The sequence below is a fragment of the Equus przewalskii genome, chromosome 32, assembly GCF_037783145.1.
Source record: "Equus przewalskii isolate Varuska chromosome 32, EquPr2, whole genome shotgun sequence".
In the NCBI taxonomy this organism is placed as follows: domain Eukaryota; kingdom Metazoa; phylum Chordata; class Mammalia; order Perissodactyla; family Equidae; genus Equus; species Equus przewalskii.
The window spans coordinates 1,342,354-1,361,138 of record NC_091862.1 but is presented as its reverse complement, the minus strand read 5'-3'; the positions used below and the strand labels follow the sequence as shown (position 1 = coordinate 1,361,138).

At 48.3% G+C, this 18,785-nt stretch overlaps 1 protein-coding gene across 2 annotated transcripts in view; it reads right to left on the bottom strand.

The window, feature by feature from the left end:
• The window catches only part of THBS2 (thrombospondin 2), a 32,645-nt gene extending 18,425 nt beyond the window's left edge, over nt 1–14,220 (bottom strand). The window contains exons 1-7 of one of the 2 annotated variants that reach the window (XM_070603248.1): nt 13,831–14,220; nt 10,795–10,869; nt 8,689–9,245; nt 7,172–7,256; nt 3,944–4,140; nt 1,834–1,974; nt 974–1,070 (exon numbers count right to left, since the gene is read on the bottom strand). In XM_070603248.1, the coding sequence (XP_070459349.1) occupies nt 974–1,070; nt 1,834–1,974; nt 3,944–4,140; nt 7,172–7,256; nt 8,689–9,245; nt 10,795–10,846 (1,129 nt within the window). In that variant the 5' untranslated portion in view covers nt 10,847–10,869; nt 13,831–14,220. The remainder of the gene's footprint in view (nt 1–973; nt 1,071–1,833; nt 1,975–3,943; nt 4,141–7,171; nt 7,257–8,688; nt 9,246–10,794; nt 10,870–13,830) is intronic. The other variant, XM_070603249.1, reaches the window with a different exon arrangement.
• Nucleotides 14,221–18,785: the final 4,565 nt, after the last annotated feature.

Below are 18,785 nucleotides of genomic sequence, written 5' to 3'. Positions count from 1 at the left end.
TCAATCAACGCTGCCAGACGACAGGAGGGGAGGGAAGTGAACGAGACTCGTGCCGTGAAAGAAGTACAAACACCACACGGTCCAGTGAAGGGAGGGGGGGACCAGGGACTCAGAACAGAGCTGGTGGCCATGCAATTGCGTGTGGATGGATGGCTGTGGTTTAGGACAGTGCAGAAAGAAAGACTGAGAAAGCTTGAGCGAAGTCTCAGAGACAGGAGAATGCTGTGCGTGTCTGAGGAACGGAGAGGGGTTTTCGTGAGACGAGCATCGCAGGGTTAATGCAGAAGGGCCTTCAGCACGGACCTGGGGCGTCTATTAAATCACCTGGCAATAGTGAGCCACTGAGAGATCAGGTGCACCGACACCGCCTCAGAGAAGCTGACCTTGGAAGATGGTCCCACCGGCAGGCGTGGGATGCGGTGGGGAGACCCCAAGCGAAGGCTTTAGGGCCCATGCAGTTTCCACACCACAGGGACCTGAGGACGGTTACACCCTCCCACCCCTCCCCCTCGGTGTCTGTTCCTTGGAATGTATTGTTATGATTTAGAATTTATCACTTGGGATGTGGTCTTTGGCATCCTTTCTCCACGGTGTGTTTATGAGGATTATTCAGTGTCCTCGTGCCCCGGAGTGACAAGTTGGTGGCATGTGACTCGCTGGTGGGTATTTATTCGGGACTGAAAGTCAGGGTTCTCTCCTTGATCCCTGGGGTTCGGCTTCCTCATGGAGAGGTGACAGGCCAGGACAGAGCCCTCGGGTCCCTGACTTCTGAGGACTTCAGACTCTTCCTCGTCACCGTGAGTAAGAAGAGTGGACAACCTCGGGAGTGGAGCATCCTCGGCTTCCTTCTCTCTGTTTGGATCTAGTCTAAGCCTCACCCTTCTCGGCCGAATCAGCAAGTGGAAACAAACAAGCAGTTAAATCCACAGACCCCCCGAGAGCAGAGGTCGCCCCCTTCCGGGGCCACACTTACAGTGGAAGCAGGACGGACAGCATTCGCCTTCGATGAAGGACGGGTTGGCACAGGTCGCTGGGGGGCAGGTGATTTGGTGGCAAACGGTTTTAAATTTCTGCAAATAAAGAGAGGTATTCATGTAACACTCATTTGAAAAAATAAACACCGGTACAAGGGCTGGATTGAAAAGGGTCGACAGAGTGGCTGCAATGATTTCTGCCCCGTGAATGCTACACATTACACACAGAGCTTCGAAAATGTTGTCCCCTCTCTCTCGTTAGTGCCCAGAGAGCTCTCCGTGTCCCTGTCCTTCTTTCTCCAACCGCTGAGCAAGTAGAACACAACAGGGACCCTCCTGTACTGTGGGCAGGAGGGGAGAAAGGATGAGCAAGGTCGGCGTGTACCGCCTGACGTCCGAGACCATTGCCAGTGGAAACTGAGTGACGTGGAGTAAAAGGAAGGAAGTAAATGGCCTGTGCCTCCCACTGTTGGTGGAGGCTGCATTCCCAGACGTTTCTGTGGAGCCTCAAGGCCCTCGCAGAATAGAATGGAGTTAAACACAGTCTGGAGGGATAGCCGGCCAGCTCTGACGACCTGGTGACGCTGGCCAAGTCACTTCACCTCTCTGGGTTTTGGTCTCTTTATGTGCAAAGCGATGAGTTTGGTTCCAGCCTTACGGACAGTCACCTCCACTTCCACGGCTCTTCTCCTCATTCCCTCCATCTCCACACGCTTTACAGTGAACCAGGGAACACCACCCATCTCCGAGCCATCATGACACACTGAGAGTTAAGTGGCGGCTGAGGGATGACTGGCCCCCTGCACGTTGCCTTCCGGCCCCCACCCCCCGAGAGGAGAACAGCGCTCCTGGGTCTCACCTTGCAGGTACACTTGGTGCAGCTGTCCACCACCCAGGTTTCATTTTCCGAAAAGAACCGGCCGTCCTGCCAGCAAGCCGACATGTTCCTCGTCTTCGGAGGGCCGCCAATGAGCTCCCAGAGAAACTGGTTATCATTCGACTGGAAAATGGAGGGAAAGATTTAAGTATAGATAGGAACACAATCAGGTCCATCATGCTCTAGGATGCGAAAGAACGGTCCTCCCTAATTACAGAGCTCTCGAGTCAAGAGTGGAAACCAGCAGGTGTGTGGGGCCACCCCGCCCGGGATGGTACAGCCCCGTAAAGGATGACATATTCAACCCTAAGTAGATTTGTATCACCGAGATCTTAGCCAAACAGACTGCATGGTTTACATCGATTTTCCACTGCTGCCCCCTCACTTGTAAGCACCAAATTGACATCTATTCTAAAAGCTCGCTGCCTCTCCTGTCTGCTCAGTCGGTTCTATCACTGAGGCCGCCATGCCTCTGTAGACGAAGCCACCTGCTGGAGCTGGACGGGAGAAGGAGGCCCCTCTCCGCCAACTGCAACTGAAAACTAGCTTTCCATTCCTGAATTCGTCCATACTTCCAAATACAACAGACGTGCTCTGATAACACAACGGCAGGCACAAACAGACATAATTACGTGGGTGCATTTCCCCTAAGTGGAGACGTCTAATCTGGGAGCCATAGGCCTTTTGAGAATCAGAGGGAAGATCTGAATTCTCTCTCTCCTGCACAAAATGCACAGAAGCACACCTGTCCTGATTTTTTTTGTGCAATTTCAGAGAGTTCACAAATTTCCTTAATCCCTGACTCCAAGTTAAGTAAATTTGTCCTGAACTCTCAGTTTGAGTGTGAGAAGCTGCCGGGCGAAGGCTCATTTTCTCCTGCCCCATCCTCTCCTTTCTGGTTCTCTCCAGGACGACCCTGTGACCCGCCATCAGCACTTCAGCCAGGAGGAGGAAGTGTGTCCTGATGTACTGTGGACCTAAAGATGATGCCCCTAACGCAACTCTCAGGAAGAAACCCCCACCATTTATGAAGATTGCCCACAAAGCAGAGCACGCTGCTAACATGTCTTAGAATTCTTCATTTCTCCCCTGCACACTGTGGGGATTCAATGAGCGCTGGGTGGGGGAGACCGTCGTAACCCCCGCTCCCCATCCTGCCCTAACGCCAATACGCAGAGGAAGATTCCAGAAGGGGTCCTCCATCTTGGGTGCTTCCTGAGCCAGTGCCTGGCCTTTGACAAGAGTTGCCCTTGCTGTACCCGTTCCTTCTACCTCCCCACGGCATGGAAATTGTGCTGGTCTCACCGCGTCCTGGACCAGAATCAGAGCTCAGTTCAGGGCCTGTTGCTGTGGAGCAAAGGGTGGAGGCGGCAGTGATGGGGAGTCAGGAGTACCCCACTCTGAGCATCTGTCTGCAGCACCTCGAGGACAGGAGACCCCAGGCTGGAGACCTCCTTCCCTCTGCTGTCCTGCCCACCCCCCTACCTCTGTCCCCCTGCCTCTGTGGCATCACTTCCTTCACATCCCTGGGGCACAAGCTACGGTCACTTTGGACCAGGCGTGTGCTCAGCGTGGGGATATCACGGGACAACACGGCTGAGACAACTGGTCACTGCGGGCAACCCTTTCTAAGCCCTAACCCACACATCCTAAAGCCTTTCAGACACTTCCTTCTCCCCTTTGACGTGGTGTGAAGATGAGGCTATGATTTCCTCACATCCTCAGGGACACACTTCTCAAACCTCTGTGACCGTTCTTCACCACACTCCATCCTTTAAGTGAGTGTCCCCCTCCATGTATGTTTTACTCACAGAGGAGATGAATTTCCCCAAGTGAAGAATTCCTTTTGGAGAATATGTCGCCTGTGACCATATTTTCACTCAGAATCCCCCTCCTGCCCCACCCAGCAGTCCTCTAGCCACACTGCATCTTAACCAAACATCCCTGGAGAACCTGCCACGACCAGCCCCTGTCAACAGTGGGTTTTTACATGGGTCCAGCGTGTTTGTGGACCAGACAGGGGTTAGTGGCGGAGGACACGGGGCCGTAGGGGGTCGGCCCAACCTCCCGGCCCTGCCGCCCGGGCACTCACCACTTTGCGCAGGTTCTCGTGCAGCTGGTTCACGATGACATGCAGCCCCGACAGCTCGTTGATCATGCTGCCCAGCTCCTCGCAGGAGCGCTCACACACCTCGGGCCTCTTCTCCGAGCTCTGGCCCACGTACTCCGTGTTGATCTGGGGGCTCAGGTGCAGCGTGTCTGTGTTTTCGTTGATGGCGTTGGCTTCCGCTAAGCGGGGGGGGGGACATCGAGAACAGTGAGCAGGGCTGGTGCTGCCATAGTGTGGCCAGAATCGTGAGCCAGCACCTGGGTGAGACTGTCACTTGTTCCTGCAGCGGCCAAATGCTCCATCGCACCCGAAAACCACGGGAAGGGCTGATGGCCATGGTTCCCAACTACTGCCATGCTTTTCAAAAAGGACTCTGTCCTGCTTCCTATACACGCCTTCTTAACAGCCCAGGAGGCCTGCCTGGTGGCACAGTGGGTAATATGCTTGCTCTGCTTCTGCCCTTGGGTTCGGATCCGGGGTGTGGACATATACATTGCTCTTCAAACCACGCTGTGGTGGCATCCCACACACAAAACAGAGGAAGATGGGCACGGATGTTATCTCAGGGCCAATCTTCCTCAAAAAATAAATAAATAAATAAAGAGATAAATTTAAAAAATTAAAGCCCAAAGCAGAAGTTTAGCTTAGCAACAGAAAAATTCAAAAACATTAGACCCACACGTTTGTCTGCACTAGTGATGGAATTTTGCATCATGCGTCTTATCCAAACCGATTAGAGGTAAGTTTCCTGTCTTTCTGGCAGTTCCTTGTTTTGATTCCTGGCTCTAAATCTGTTTTTCAGCCACGTGTTCTCCGTAAATCCTGACGACCCCTCTCAACTCTCTGTTTGTCCCATTTTTCCATCCTAAATCTTTTCTTTAGGCTGTTTGTTCTGCATTAAGGCAGATTCAACTGTCCTCGTGCTAAATATGTAATTTCATAGAGACTTCACCTTCCTTTTTTCTACATTGACATCCTTCCTCCGCCAGCCTCATGGAATCCCCTGCAGGCGAGGACGGACTCCCACATTGTCCCATCCTAGGGATTCTCTTCTCCTGCCCCAGGAATCATACAAGCCCTCTGAAGTCCTCATCCATGGGACATATATGGTTATGACACACATTACAAAACTGATCTGGGAAGGCCAGAAACAGGCGCCATCCTCGGACAGAGCTGGGCGGCTCAGACTGGCGTGGCCCAGGGCCCCAGGCAGGATGCGTCTCGTTCATCCATAGCCCAGCCCGGCTTCCTCTGTGGGGACTGTCACAGGGTTAAAATGCCTTATTTCACTTAGTCATTCCATCATGGAGTTATGACTTGTAAATGCTATAATTCTGTCGGCATCTTATCATTGAGTTTTTATTGCTTGGTTATAAATCTGTGTTGTAATTCACATTGATCTTAGGAGCTTCCCTCACCCTCTCTGGGCCTGCGGCCAGACGTGGTCATATAATCATGCACACATTCATCACTCACAGATATCAGATTGAAAATATCTGCAGCGACAAAAAGTAGCCAGAAATCCACAGCAGCCTGAGTGAAGACGGACCCTGAGGAGTTACTCAGGACAAGTGCCCCTGAATTACCATATCGCTCACCCTTCTGATAAAAGGCACAATAGGGTACCGTGGTGTTCAGGTTATAGCCCGACTGGGACTGGGGTTAAGGCAATTTCCATCCTCCTTCTGTGTAGGGTAAACTGTCTCCCTTTCCTTTTCTCTGTCACAGCGATGAGCCTGCCCAGCGGAGACACTGCTGAGAGAACACTCAGCTTTTATTCAAGGACGAGCAAGGCTGTCCCCCATCAGGCAGCAGCCCAGGCACCTTCTCCCTCTGTGTCCTGCTGAACCTTCCAGGCAGGATTAGAGTCGAGTGTCAGTTTACTGTCTTAGCCTTTATAGAACTTTTTGCTTTTTAAATCACTCCTCCCCCAAAAAGACCACGACTTCACTCAAAAGGAGTGGTACTTGTCATTCCAGCCGGAGCTGCAGAGACAGAACAAGATGTGGTCCTGAGCTGCAGTGGCTGCAGCAAAGGAGCCGTTTGGAACTGAGGACAGTGGCAGGAAGCATGAAAAGTCTGTCCTCCCTCCACAGTCCTGCCCAAAATCACTGTCTGAATTCCTTTTCCTGCCTTGTACTTTGTCGAACATTCGAAAGATGTACAGATTGAAAGGTGGACAGCCTTAGATGGAAAGATACAGAACTCAGCCCGCAGCTCCTGCCAGGGTAGAAGCTGAGGCACAGAGCGGCTGGCTCACCACTTGGGACGCCACATCCTCAGGGACCCAGGGCGTCTGAGCGGTCAGACCAAAGCTCCTGTTCTGGGCTCGGGTGCGGGATGGCACAGCCACAATTGCGCATTACAGACATTAAATCCTACGTACGGTTGGCATGTCTACCCGCAAAAGAACAATTAATATTTGTCATAATTTACAGATGACATGAAGAAGTGGTCTTAATGAAAATAAGTCACAAAATGGACTCATGTAACAGATAAGAGCCTTTTCTTTGGAGACTGTAAAACCAGCTAGGTAGCCAGCTTCACTGCTCACAGGTGGTTATACCTGACAGTTAGTGGCACCTCCTTGCCCCTCAGATTCTCTATGTGTAAAATGAAGAAAATGAACATGCCCACCTCAAAGGTGTTTTGAAGATTCAATGACATATTGCATTTAAAGAGCCCGATATAGTGACCTTCATAAATTAAACACTCAAGAAAATGTTGGCACATTATGGTTGGATGTAAATTAAAAATGCAATTAACAGACAATATGGGATTATCTGCCAATGATTCAAATAGGGTAGATTTTCATAATAAGACTGTGTCAACAGCCACGAATACTGTCAGAAAACTTCCATAATCCAAGTTTGACAAGTGTCTGTAGTATTAGCTTATTAAGATGACCTTCACACATTAATAGACTGGAAAATTTTCATATATTTAAAATCTTGCTAAAATGCCAATGGATTATTTTGAATTATTAAAAAATATTCAAAATTATTCTTTTAAGCAAGTTAGCATTTTCAGATGTTAACATGTCTAAGTTGGCCAGCCATCTCACTCAAAGACAGTGAAGGCACTTTAATCAAATATTTTCACTTAAATTTCCTCCAGCCCACATTCACACACACACACACACACATCGTAGTAGAAATCCATCTGAGATAGGAAATAAAATATGAAATAAGTTGTTCAAAGCACACCTACCTCCCTGGTTTTGCTGACAACCTTTCTTGCTTAGAATATCTTCCACAGAATTTTCAAAACCCAAGTAGACGTTCTGCAGCAAACCCTGTAATGTACACAGGAGAGAAATAGAGCAATGAATAAACACTGAATCTAATGTCACGCTAAATGACATTTTAAACATACAAGATGTAATTTTAAAACAGTGAGAATGGGTTTGGTTTTTTTTTGACGCTTTTATACTCAGCAAGTTTGAAATTTCTTCGTACTGGGTTATCCTGTATAGGTTACTTTTGAAATTTCGTGTTTAAGCATGACATTGACAATGGGAGTTTACATAAGGAGAAGAAAGTGTCGCACAGAGAAGAAGGAAGTTGGCCCGAAGACACATGGTAAATTTTCTCGTCTGAACATGCTCAGATCACTGTTCTAGCCTGTTCTTTCTTTGCAGGGGAGGCTGATGATTGCTAGTGTTCTTGTATTTGCCTAAAGGTCTTGGAAACATCCACTGGTCCAATCTCAGGTGTAGACAATAGGTCTGTAAGATAAGTCTGCCTTCCACACTGTGCATGATCAATGCACGATACATTAGGGGCCAAGTCAACCATAAACAGTCATGGGATCACCTCTCAAGATTAATTCAATAACTAGTTAAGCATCTCTAGGCCCTTTACTCAAATAACTGAGTTTAAACATGTTTATTTCCAAAGAATACGCACACACCTGGAAGATAGCCGGGTACTGACCGCCATTGCAGGTTCTAAAAGCTTGCAGTTTTGGAAAAACCCTCTTCCAAAGTATTTCAACTGAGATGAACATGGAACATTCTCTCATAAATCAAAAGCTCTTTCCTTAGAAAGCATAGTTGCTAATTTGGTCTCCTAACACTTCAGACTAAAACTGGAATTTGGGAGTGGTTTCCACATACTGAAGTGATCTGGGGTTACCAGAAACATTTGAATCAGGTTGATTCTTTGATAATCAAATCAATTGTCAACCTGGAAATCAATGACCATCTGTGCAGGTACAAAAGTACACCTGCCACAACTTACCCCACTCATTCCCAGCTTAAAAAGGTGTGTGTGTTGTGTGTGTGCACATGTGTGGTGTCATATATGTGAGTGAGCACACAAATGCGTATAGTGTTTGTGTGTATGCATGTGTGTGAGCGTTATTGTGTGCAAGTGTGTGAGCATGAGTATGCATCTGTGTGCATTGTGTAAATGTGTGCACACGTGGGTAGCGTTTGTGTGCGGATGCATGAGCACGCATGTGTGTATGCATGGCATTTATGTACATGAGTGTGTGTTGTGTGCATATGCGTGAGTGCACGTGTGTGTGTGTCTGTGTGTGCCTGTACACATGTGAGTGTGCATGTGTGGTTTATGTGTGCAAGTCTACATGTGTGTGCCTGAGTGGTGTTCTTCTCCAAGGCCAAACCTGACCTACTCCAACACAAGCATTACATTAAGAGATACCCATGGTCACTTCTCAGCAAAGCTTCTTCTTGCACTCAGCCCTGATGCTGCCGTACGTACCCTGAAGTGACTCTCTCGAACAGAGCCTTTGGCCACGTACATCCTGCTCTTTTCCGTTTTCAGCTGCTCATAGAAGGGCTCGTCCAGAGTGAAGCTGTCGATCAGGTCACAGCCCACGTACAAGCTGTAGGTCTCGCCTGTCACCTGCACGGTGATGTTCTTCCACTGGGAGTCAGCAAGGCCCACGTCCTCCAGGGAGATGACGTGCTGGGCGCCATCTATCCAGTAGGTGAGGTCCAGGGTGTCCGCTGGGCCGTTGGAGACGATCTCAAACTGCCTCTGGGAGGGGCCGGGGCCCTCCAGAGCCAGGAGCGTACCCCTGGACTTGCGGTCCTGCTTCAGGGTGGCCATGAGGAAGAAGCCCTCTTTTTGCCGCATGATCTTGGCCATCTTGCTGAGATAATCTGCACTCACCGGTGGAATATAGTCAAACCGGACGAAACGATAGGCTGGCACGCTGGGGTCAGGCCCCCGGAACTGCTTGGCCCCGATGGTCTTCCGGTTTATGTTGCTGACGCTGAAAAGGTCGAAGGTAGAGTCCTCGTCCTGGTCACCAGCTGCCCAAGGGAACAGAGCAGGGACGTTACCAGCAAGCAGGGCAAACAGCAGCTGGGAGAGGCGATCTCATACTCAGAGTGGCCACCCGTGACTTTATGTGCGAGCAAATTAATGGGGCCACTCAATGTTCCATTATTTCCTTTCTCTTTCACGGGGCGGTGGGGGCGGGGGGGGGGGGGCGCTAATGCTGTATTTTATGTGAAACTGCTCTCCTCGCTCCCTGTGCTGTTACTCAAAGTGTGGTCCCTGAAGCAGCTGCTGGTCCACAGGGCTAGCGTCCATCCTTGACTGGTCAGGGAGCGTGCGGCAGAAGGTAAACCAACCACGTCACTGAGCACTTTGTTTAGAGCAGCTGACACTTTCCACAGCAAGACTTTCTCAAGGAAGGAAGCATGCCCAGAGTTACACACCAGCACCTGCTCCACATTTTGTCCCAGACCAGGACTCTGAGGCTGCCTGCTCTATCCTGTTCTCCCACGCCATATCAAGGCTTAAGTGCAACCCTCTCTCTACCATTCAACTGCCCAGAAAAATATCCTACAAAAGAAACTGGTCTTTAGCCTTGCTATTGATGCATTTTCAGGATGCAATTGAATTATTTGCTCTTTTTAATTGAGATCATCGGGTTTAAATAAACGATGATCATATCCGTCTTTTTTTTTGGTAGAAATTCATTCTTCCACTTGTAATTCACGCTACAGGCAAGGATCTGATTCAACGATGGGTCTCAAGCCTATAATTGAAAGGTTTTGAGTCACCGTTTAAACTACTGCTAAAAACAGTTATCGCACCTCACCAAAATTGTAACATTTTAAATAATTTGAAACTTTGGTGAACAGAAGTTTTAAGCAAAGTGTAACTTTTCATCTAATATTGGCAAATTAAAACATTAGAATACTGTGTTCTGATTGAAGTCTGAATCGTTCCACCTTCAGTAGAACTATTTTGAAATATCAAAATTCCTTCAAATAACTAAAACCTTTGACTCACAATTTTACATTTGGAATTTATCCTAAAGATGTGATCACGAATGCTGATAAAGATTTATTCACAGCAGTATTCTTTGTGAGATCCTTTGTACCAGTGGAAATAAAGTAATAATGTAAATGAGAATTGGTCTAAAAAAATTAAGGTTTGTCTCCTGATGAAATATTATACAGTCATTAAAAATCATGTTGTAAGAAAATAAGCACATGGGAAAATATTTATGATATGTTTTTAAGTAGGAAAAAGATGGGAAGAAAATAAGTTATAAAACACCAAATCCTCCTGGTGTTGTAGATATAGCATATGGAAAAAAGCCTAAAATGTGCTCAGCAAAATGTCGGATCTCTAGGTGGAAAGATGTTTTTATCTAATACCTGGATTTTCCAAAAATAAATCATTTCATATTCTATGGACTCAAAAGTAAATAAATATTTATTTAAAATGAGGTTAAGAAAGTTCTAACAGGTTAGACATGCCAACCACAAACTTTGTTTTGTCTGCCCCTCATCCTTTAGCCACATCCTAGAAGTGCAGATAACGGGAGGTGTGGCCCATACTCACCTTGAGTGCTGGACGAGGCCCACAGAGCCAGCAGGAGCAGCGTCCACAGCATCCCGCCCCTCTGCCGCTGATGCCCTGTGGGTAAATCAGACTCTTGTCAGTTATGAACACACAGCTGCAACTCTTAGTGTAGACTGAAATTTTTACTCACATGACCCATTACAAACAGTTTGTGTATAAAAATCAGAAACAAATGGATTTATAGGAAGTAAAATCTAGATATGAAATTTGCTTCTCAAATGGGAATCTTTTAAGTATAGTTAGTATTTATTGGAGTAGTATTTGTTGACAAGCACTGTGCTAATCACAGTTTACATATTCATATCACTTAATCCTTATAATGACCCAGGAGATAAATGCTATTATTATCACCCCCATTTTACAGATGGACAAATAGAGGATGGGAAAAGTTAAGTGCTCACTCAGACCAATGCTGCTGAGGAGAGGGGTAGCCAGGACTTAAACCCAGGAAGTCTGAGTTTAGAAAAATATTAGCATAGTGAAAATAATCCATGGAGGCATTTTGTGTAAATAGCCAAGAAAAAAAAAGCTGTGCTGTAACTTAAATAGAATAAGTAATAACTGTATAAATGGCTTAGAAATAAACTTGATTTGGTGTCTATAACCAGAAAATCATAGCATTTTACTTAGTAATCATTTTTGCTCTGCTTTTCTATTTTCCTGCAGGCCTGTTTTTCCATTCTTGGGGATTTTCAATTGGCACGGTTCAGCAGACGCTGGACCAGAAGTCAGGAGACCTGGCTAGAAGCCCGCTCCACTTTTAACCCCTGCTCCACCTTGGTGCGTCCCCTTGGTCTCAGCTTCCTCATCTCCTGAATGAGCATGTGGGGCACCGAGGCCCCACCCAGCAACAGGCCGCATGCTGCTGTGAGTCAAAGCCAAAACTGAGACCCTCATTCTCCCCCTCTTTAGGATGCCAACGGTGGCTGACTTCTCAGAGTTGAAGAAATCCGTGAAGTCTCCGTCTGCAGAAATATTTGGTCACTGGGACTTGAATCTTCCTAGGAGGCAGCAGACACATTCCCCAGAGGAAGGGAGTGCCTCGCAGGACCCTCAGGCTCCCTCTGGAGTCCAGACTCCTGCCCTACACGATCGACCCACAGACATGCCCAGGAGCTTGGTTGTTGTCAAGTAGTACGTTGCAGAGGCAGCTGGGCACAGCAGACAAGCCCCAGACCAGCCAGACTCAAAGCTGCGCTCCCTCAGGCACCAGCTGTGCAACCTAGGGCAGCTTAGCTAACCTCTCCATGTCTCAGTGTCCTCATCTGTAGAATGAAAAATAGTTGTTTAAAATATCCACCTCATAGTGTTATTATGAGAAATAAATTAAGCAAGTGAATATTCCTAAGGCCTCACTTAGCACTGCGACCACACAGGTATTTGTTAACACACTACATATGGCCGTGCATCGAGAATCGTTGCTCCATGACCTTCCAGTGCAGGACTGATAGTAAGGATGCTGTTAATAGGATTCCTAAGAAGATTACATTCCAGGAGGAAACGCTTGTGACAGAATAGCACTTGGCACTCAGTAAGCACTCCATAAGTGGCCTTAAAATAAACGGTGGGTGAGCACATCTGGAGTGCTTTCCCTGTGTCTTTTCACCATCCACCAGATGTGTCCCGTCTGTCCCCTACAGACAGCGGGTGATGGCTGCCTCTGGCAAAGGTGACCTCTGTCCAAAATATTAATATCAAAGTTCTAGATGCTCAGCCTCCTGAGTATGAGCTTAAACAGAGTAAATTGAACTCTGTCTCTAACAAAATCAAATCCTCTGATTTCTGCAACAGTAGAATGTCACAGAGTATCAGTGCTCTGCCACTTGTCACCTGAACGTGAGGGTCCCACCTTATCTCATAGGATCGGGACAACAAAAAAGAAAACAGCAGGATCGGGAATCGCTGGCATGGTTGCTACAGCCTTACATCATCGATATCATTAGGCTGCAATACCTATTACATATCACATCGTGCAATACACATTAGGGATACAATGTTGCTAGACTGCAATACTTGTTGCGTGTGATTCATATAATACATACAACGGATATAATGTTATTAGACTGTAGTACTTACTACGTATCATATCATATAATACATTCTACAGATACACGGACACACGCCCTCCCATTAACATGTAGTCTACTTTCACATATTTATAGTGTATGTTTATGGTTATATTCTTTTCCAAAGACTTTCTGCAACAGAATGTCATTAGAACTTATAAAGGTCTTGTAGAACTCTTTTTATTTCTGCAATCAAAGCAGAAAATAACTTTGCTGAGGGCTATCTCCTTACCTCCATCAAGAGTGACTTGATTAGTTTCTGTCCTCCTCAGACTGCCCTCAGCCTCCCCATCCCCTGGCAACAAACCTGACTTCCTTTTAGGAGAAGTCATGCTAATCATCAGCTTTCTTTTCATATGCAAATTATCCCCAAACTTTTAAGAACAGTTATATTCTATGGCAGTCACAGCATTTTTCATAGGTTTATTATATATTATTCATAAATAATGTTCAAAAGTACTTTTTAGCTATAAACCATGTTTAGAATTGGAGTCTCTATAATTTCTCAGATGATTTTTTCACATTCTCGGGAAAATTTTTTTTCTAATTCCTTCCTCATGGTCCCTGCTCAAAACCAAACTTTAATGTGGAAACTTGTTATTCAGTGGCTGAAAACGTAAGCCTTTGCCCCAGTTCCCAGGCAGGTACATTCATAAAAATAACAAGAACCCTGACTGGCGCAAACACCGAGGGAGGTCCTAGCATAGCCCTGCAATTAACATGCTGAAACGGATTTCCTCGCTGCTGCCTCAGCCATTCTTCAATTAAGTAGGACGAGTGCAATGTGAAGACACGATGCTGTTTTGGGCAGTCAGAGACATACCCCCCACCTTAAATTATAGATCTGTTTTGCATTATCCTTCTCCCCTGTTAGAAATCTAAACAGTCTTTTCTGAACTTTAAAGTACAATGAAATGATTTAGTAAATTAAAGAAAAGAAAGTTCTTGCCTGGTAGGTGAAAAAGCTGTCACGATGGCTGATTTCAAGCTGGGAATCGCGACCAGGGAGGACGAGGTCTCTGGCTCTGGGGAGACTCTGCCGGCTCTGCAGGCGAGCACTGGCCTCCAGGCAGCAGCCGCTCCTTTATACCGCTCCTCACTGTGTGGGGCTGTCAATCAGACACAGGAGGAAGCACGTTTAATTCATTCCCTCGAAGCAATGACACAATTCCTCCTCTGATCGCGCATTTGCTCTGAGCACCTGGCACAGGGGTCCACATCCAGCCCCTCGCGCTGACGCCGCCCCTGCTGGCTCCAGCCTCTCCAGCGGGGGGACCACAGAGGAGGAGCCAGAGGAGATGGAGGCAGGCACTCACTTTTCCTGTCCTCTCTTAGAAAAGAAAATGCTATAAATAAAACCAGCAAGATTGGCTGGAACTCCCCTTTTTGCTTAAGAGAAAGAATGTGAGTTCTATGCTTTAAATATGTTTCACATTATCCAAAGTGAGAGTGGTCTTTCTAAACCAAATAAGTAACAATCAATGAGACACAAAAGAATAACGGGGTGGAAATAATGAGTCTGTATAGTAATGGAGTTATTATATGGATGAATTAATTTACCATGTACAAAATAAATGATATTTAATGTAAAGGAAGTCAATACATTTCATTTATGCCATTAGATGATGGAGAAATAGGATGGAGAGAATTATTTTCATCCAAATCCCAGTTCATGTGCTCGGTCTGGGCTCCCTAGGATGGCCTCTCCCTGCGGACACCCAGCACAAGGCCAAGTCCATTTGGCACTCATTTTCCCAATGGCATGAACAACCTATAATCAGCTTCCATAGGCTCAATTAGTGGGGCAGTCTGATGCATAGGTTGTGCAGAATAAAGACTCGAGAAGTAAAAATAGCGGCAACAGTCAGCCTCCCTGCCTCTCCCCAGAACTCACACATCTGGGGAGGTGGACAGAGGGTGGAGGAGAAAGTGGACAGAGGGAGGAGGAGGTGAGACATCGCCCGAGGCCAGGGTGGATGGTGGACAGAAGAGGAGATGTGGGGTCAGCTGCACAGGCTGGTTCTGAGCAGATGGCACTGGGGCACCTGGACATTGATGTGTGCAGCAGTAGAAAGGTCCTTGTTCACTAAAGAATGTTAAGAAGGCTGCGTGGAGTTAGCGCTAAGCCACCTTGGAGTCTGGCGGGGGAGCATCGCTGAGGGACTGGCATTCTATACCTGGTCCCCGTCAGGTTGGGGGCCATTGAGGGGCAGACGAACATCAGGCCCCACAGAGAGCAAACCATGCTGCTGTCCGGTTCCGGGGCCTTCTGCAGGGGTCTGCAAGGACAGGGCGGGGGAGGGAACTGTCACCAGGATGGGCAATGATCTTTGATCGCTGTTTACACTTCTGAAAGCCTGTTTTATGACAACTGTCCATTTATCACCTCGTAGACAGTATCAATTTCTGATGTACAGAGAGAAAACAAACTTGACTCAAAGGATGCACGTGTCTTGTTTAAGGTAAGATGTCTTGCTTTTGCTCAGCTAATTGGTGTAAAAGTCATCATTCGAATAAAAAAAAGTTGCACAAAAAAATCGGGGCTCTAGGAACTAAATTGATCTTATCTCAAATTCCAAAGGAAAATTTATAACCCAGTTTCCCTTAAAGACTTCTTAAGGAATAGTCAGTCATCAGTTTCCCAGTTCATTTTCTTTGTTTACAGTTTGCTCGTTCCTGTGGCCAGAAAGTGGAGGTTTTGACCTCTCATCCTACGTGTCAGTAAAGCTGCTTTGAATGCATTTCTTCATCTGTTCAGCAGTTTATCATCCATCTACTGTCAAACCTTTATGACACGAGTCCTGCTCTGCTTAGCATTTCAGGAATACACGAGTGAAGAAGACAGTGATTCCACCTTCCTGGTTGCTTAGGAGAAAAGAACCACAAGTCACGACACGTGTTCTGAGGAGCCCTTGACCACGAGGTTCAGGAGAAGAGATTTCTTCCAAAGGAGAGAATCAGGGAGGGCTTCTCGAGGAGATGGTACAGAGCTGACTGGATCACGACATGTGGGGAGAGCATCGTCGGTGGAGGAGATGTCACAGAAAGGACAGCAGCATGAGGGCTGATGGTGTGAAGAGACAAATGACTGGGCGGAGCTGGAGCGGAGGCTGCGCGGGGAGGCGGGGAATGTGTTCCATAGGTGATGGAAGTCAGAGAGATGCTCCAGCGGGAAGAACTCCACGGCCCCATCGTGCAGAGGGACTGAGGGAGGCGGCATGGAGGGGAGGATCCTGGCCAGCTCCCACGGGACAAAGGGGACAGGTGATGATAAAACCGGAAAGAAAAATCGGGGGAATGGCGGACAGTCCAGAAATTCTTAGGAACCCATAGAGACCTGAGCAAATCATCAGTTTGTGGGGATGGGGAAAGTGTGCGTCTAAAGGAAGAGGGGGAAGAAGGATGGAGCACAGCCACACGAGGCCGAGGTGCTGCAGGCTGAACCCCATCCCCATAAATTCGCATCCTCCTGGAACCTGTGTGTGTGACCTGATTTGGAAGTAGGGTCTTTGCAGATGCGGTCAAGCTAGGATGGGGTTGCCCTGGAGGAGGTGGGCTCCAATCTAATGACTGGTGTCCTTACAACACGAGGACATTGGGACACAGGAGGACACCATGTGACAACGGAGGTAGAGATGGGGGTGACGTGGCCACGGGCCAAGGAAGAAAAGGATTTGCCAGAACATCGGGGTCTGGAAGAGGCGGGAAGTTCTCCCCTAGAGCCTCTGGGTTGGGGGGGCACAGCCCAGAACACCTGGGTCTCAGGTCTGGTGTTTTGGCCTCCAGACTATGAGATGGTGCATTTCTGTTTGATTGAGCAGTGCCTCCCTTTGTGGTTTGTTAAAGTGGCCCTAAAAACTAGTGCAGAAACTAATGCCAGGTTCCAGAAACCTCTGTTATCACAGTCGTTATTTTTGAAGTGCTCAGTGTCGTCCTGTGGGTCCTGGTGCAGTGGACATTCCCATAAGAGATGACACCTCTGACCTGTGTGATCACAGACGAGCTCTGAGGCGGCGAGCAGGCTAGTGTTTGCTGTCAAGGACGCAGCAAGGAGATGACCTGAGGATAGCACATGGGGACTGTGCAGGGCTTTCCACCTGGCCCGGGCCCAAGAGCGTTTCCATCAGCGACCAACACACACCCAGAGAGGACAGCGAGCCGACTCCAACTGAGGTGCAGCTGGGAGGGACAGTAAACACATCCGAGACTGGAGCCAAAGATCTCAACAGGCTAAAACTGGGCCTGATCTAATCATTGGAATCAGGATCATTGTCAGAATAAGAGGCTGGCTTGGCTTGCTCTCTACAGATACAGCCTGGGCCAGGCCCAAGTTTCTAGACCCTGGAACTCCAACACCCGAACGTGGTGGGGAAATTGAGATGTATGAAGCAGTGACACAGGGGACATGAAAGGAGACAGGCTCAGTATCCGGGACCACAGGGACCTGCCTGGGGATAGTTCAGGGCCAGGCAGAGCATGGCCCGGAGAAGCAGGTCGTGTGGAAGGAGCTGAGAGGAGCAGGGGAGGGCTGAGCACCTGGACAAGGGTCCAAGGCAGGTCCTCAGAGCTGAGGGCACAGAAAGGCATCAAGGGGAGAGGCCCCAGGGAAGTGGCATCACCTGGTAAGTAGCTGGCTTCAGTTCATAACTGGGGACTGAGCTCACACACGGGAGGGCCTGCTAGGACCTGAGGACATGCACGATGGGGTACAGTGCTGGTTCCACCTCAGGGGCTCACAGACCAGCAAGGGGGCACCTTGCGGGGGGACCCCAGAGCCTGGTCCCCACTTGGTGCAGTGGACAGGCCCACATCCACCCCGCAAGTGAGTCAGGAGCCAGGATGACACCACATCCCGGGTAGAAGGAAAACGTAGGCAGAGCCCAGATGAAGGAGCTAGAAACCCAAGGATGCGAGGGCTGGGGGCTGAGGGAGGGAGTAAGGGGCCAGGCAGGCGGCGGGCAGTAGCCATGCCCAGGAGTGGTGGGGATTCCCCCGCCAGACCTCTGACTGGTGGTCCTCTGGTCGATGCCTAATCATTTCTTGTGACCAGAAGCTGCTGTATCTGCAGAGAGTCAGAATATTTGCCACCAAACCGTGAGTGTCTCTGACTCAGGAACCACCCGATTGCTGATGGTCCTCAGGTCATAGGATGGAGGAATTCACACTGAGAGTGATGACGAGAAGAGGAGAGGAGAAGTGGAAAGAAAGGGAGCTAGGGACAGACCTGGAACAGCATGGAGTCCAGTTAGGGAGCTGGGCCCCCAGTTAGGGACCCAGGGCGGAGTCAGCCAGCCTCAAGATTGCCAAGGAGTAGGGTTTCTGAACTTCTGATGGCTGATTAACACCCATGACTGGAGACCGGGTCAGCCTGGAGACTCCCATGAGTCTGAAGATTGGGAACCACAAGGTCTCACAATGGGAAGGATGGACAGGGCATCCAGGTAGCATTTTACAATGTGATAAAATGAAAACTCTCTACTCAGGCTCAAACATCAACTCTTTTAGGACATCCTATGGAGAAGGAGGGCTGACAGGTACGGATCCCGCCCCAGGTACATGGGATGGGGCTGTACTCCTGCAGAAGTGCCCTGGCCACCCTAGGTCTGTGCTGCTTCCAGGACTGGACGGATGGGACCCTGGTGCAGCAGGAGGAAGGATGTCAGGATAAAGAGGGGACTGGAGTAGACATGGAAGTGCTTAGCCATGGCCGCTGACTTCAAATGCTTGAAGAACCGTTAGGAACAGGAGTCTGTGGCTTCTGGAGCAAATTCAGAACGTACACACAGAGGAAATGAGGTTAGGATTCCTGCTCACTCCTGGCAGCTGCCTGCTGGGCAGAAGCTTCCAGTCACAAGAAACACTTGGACATCAACCGATGCCCACCCACTGCCCGTCAGAGACGGG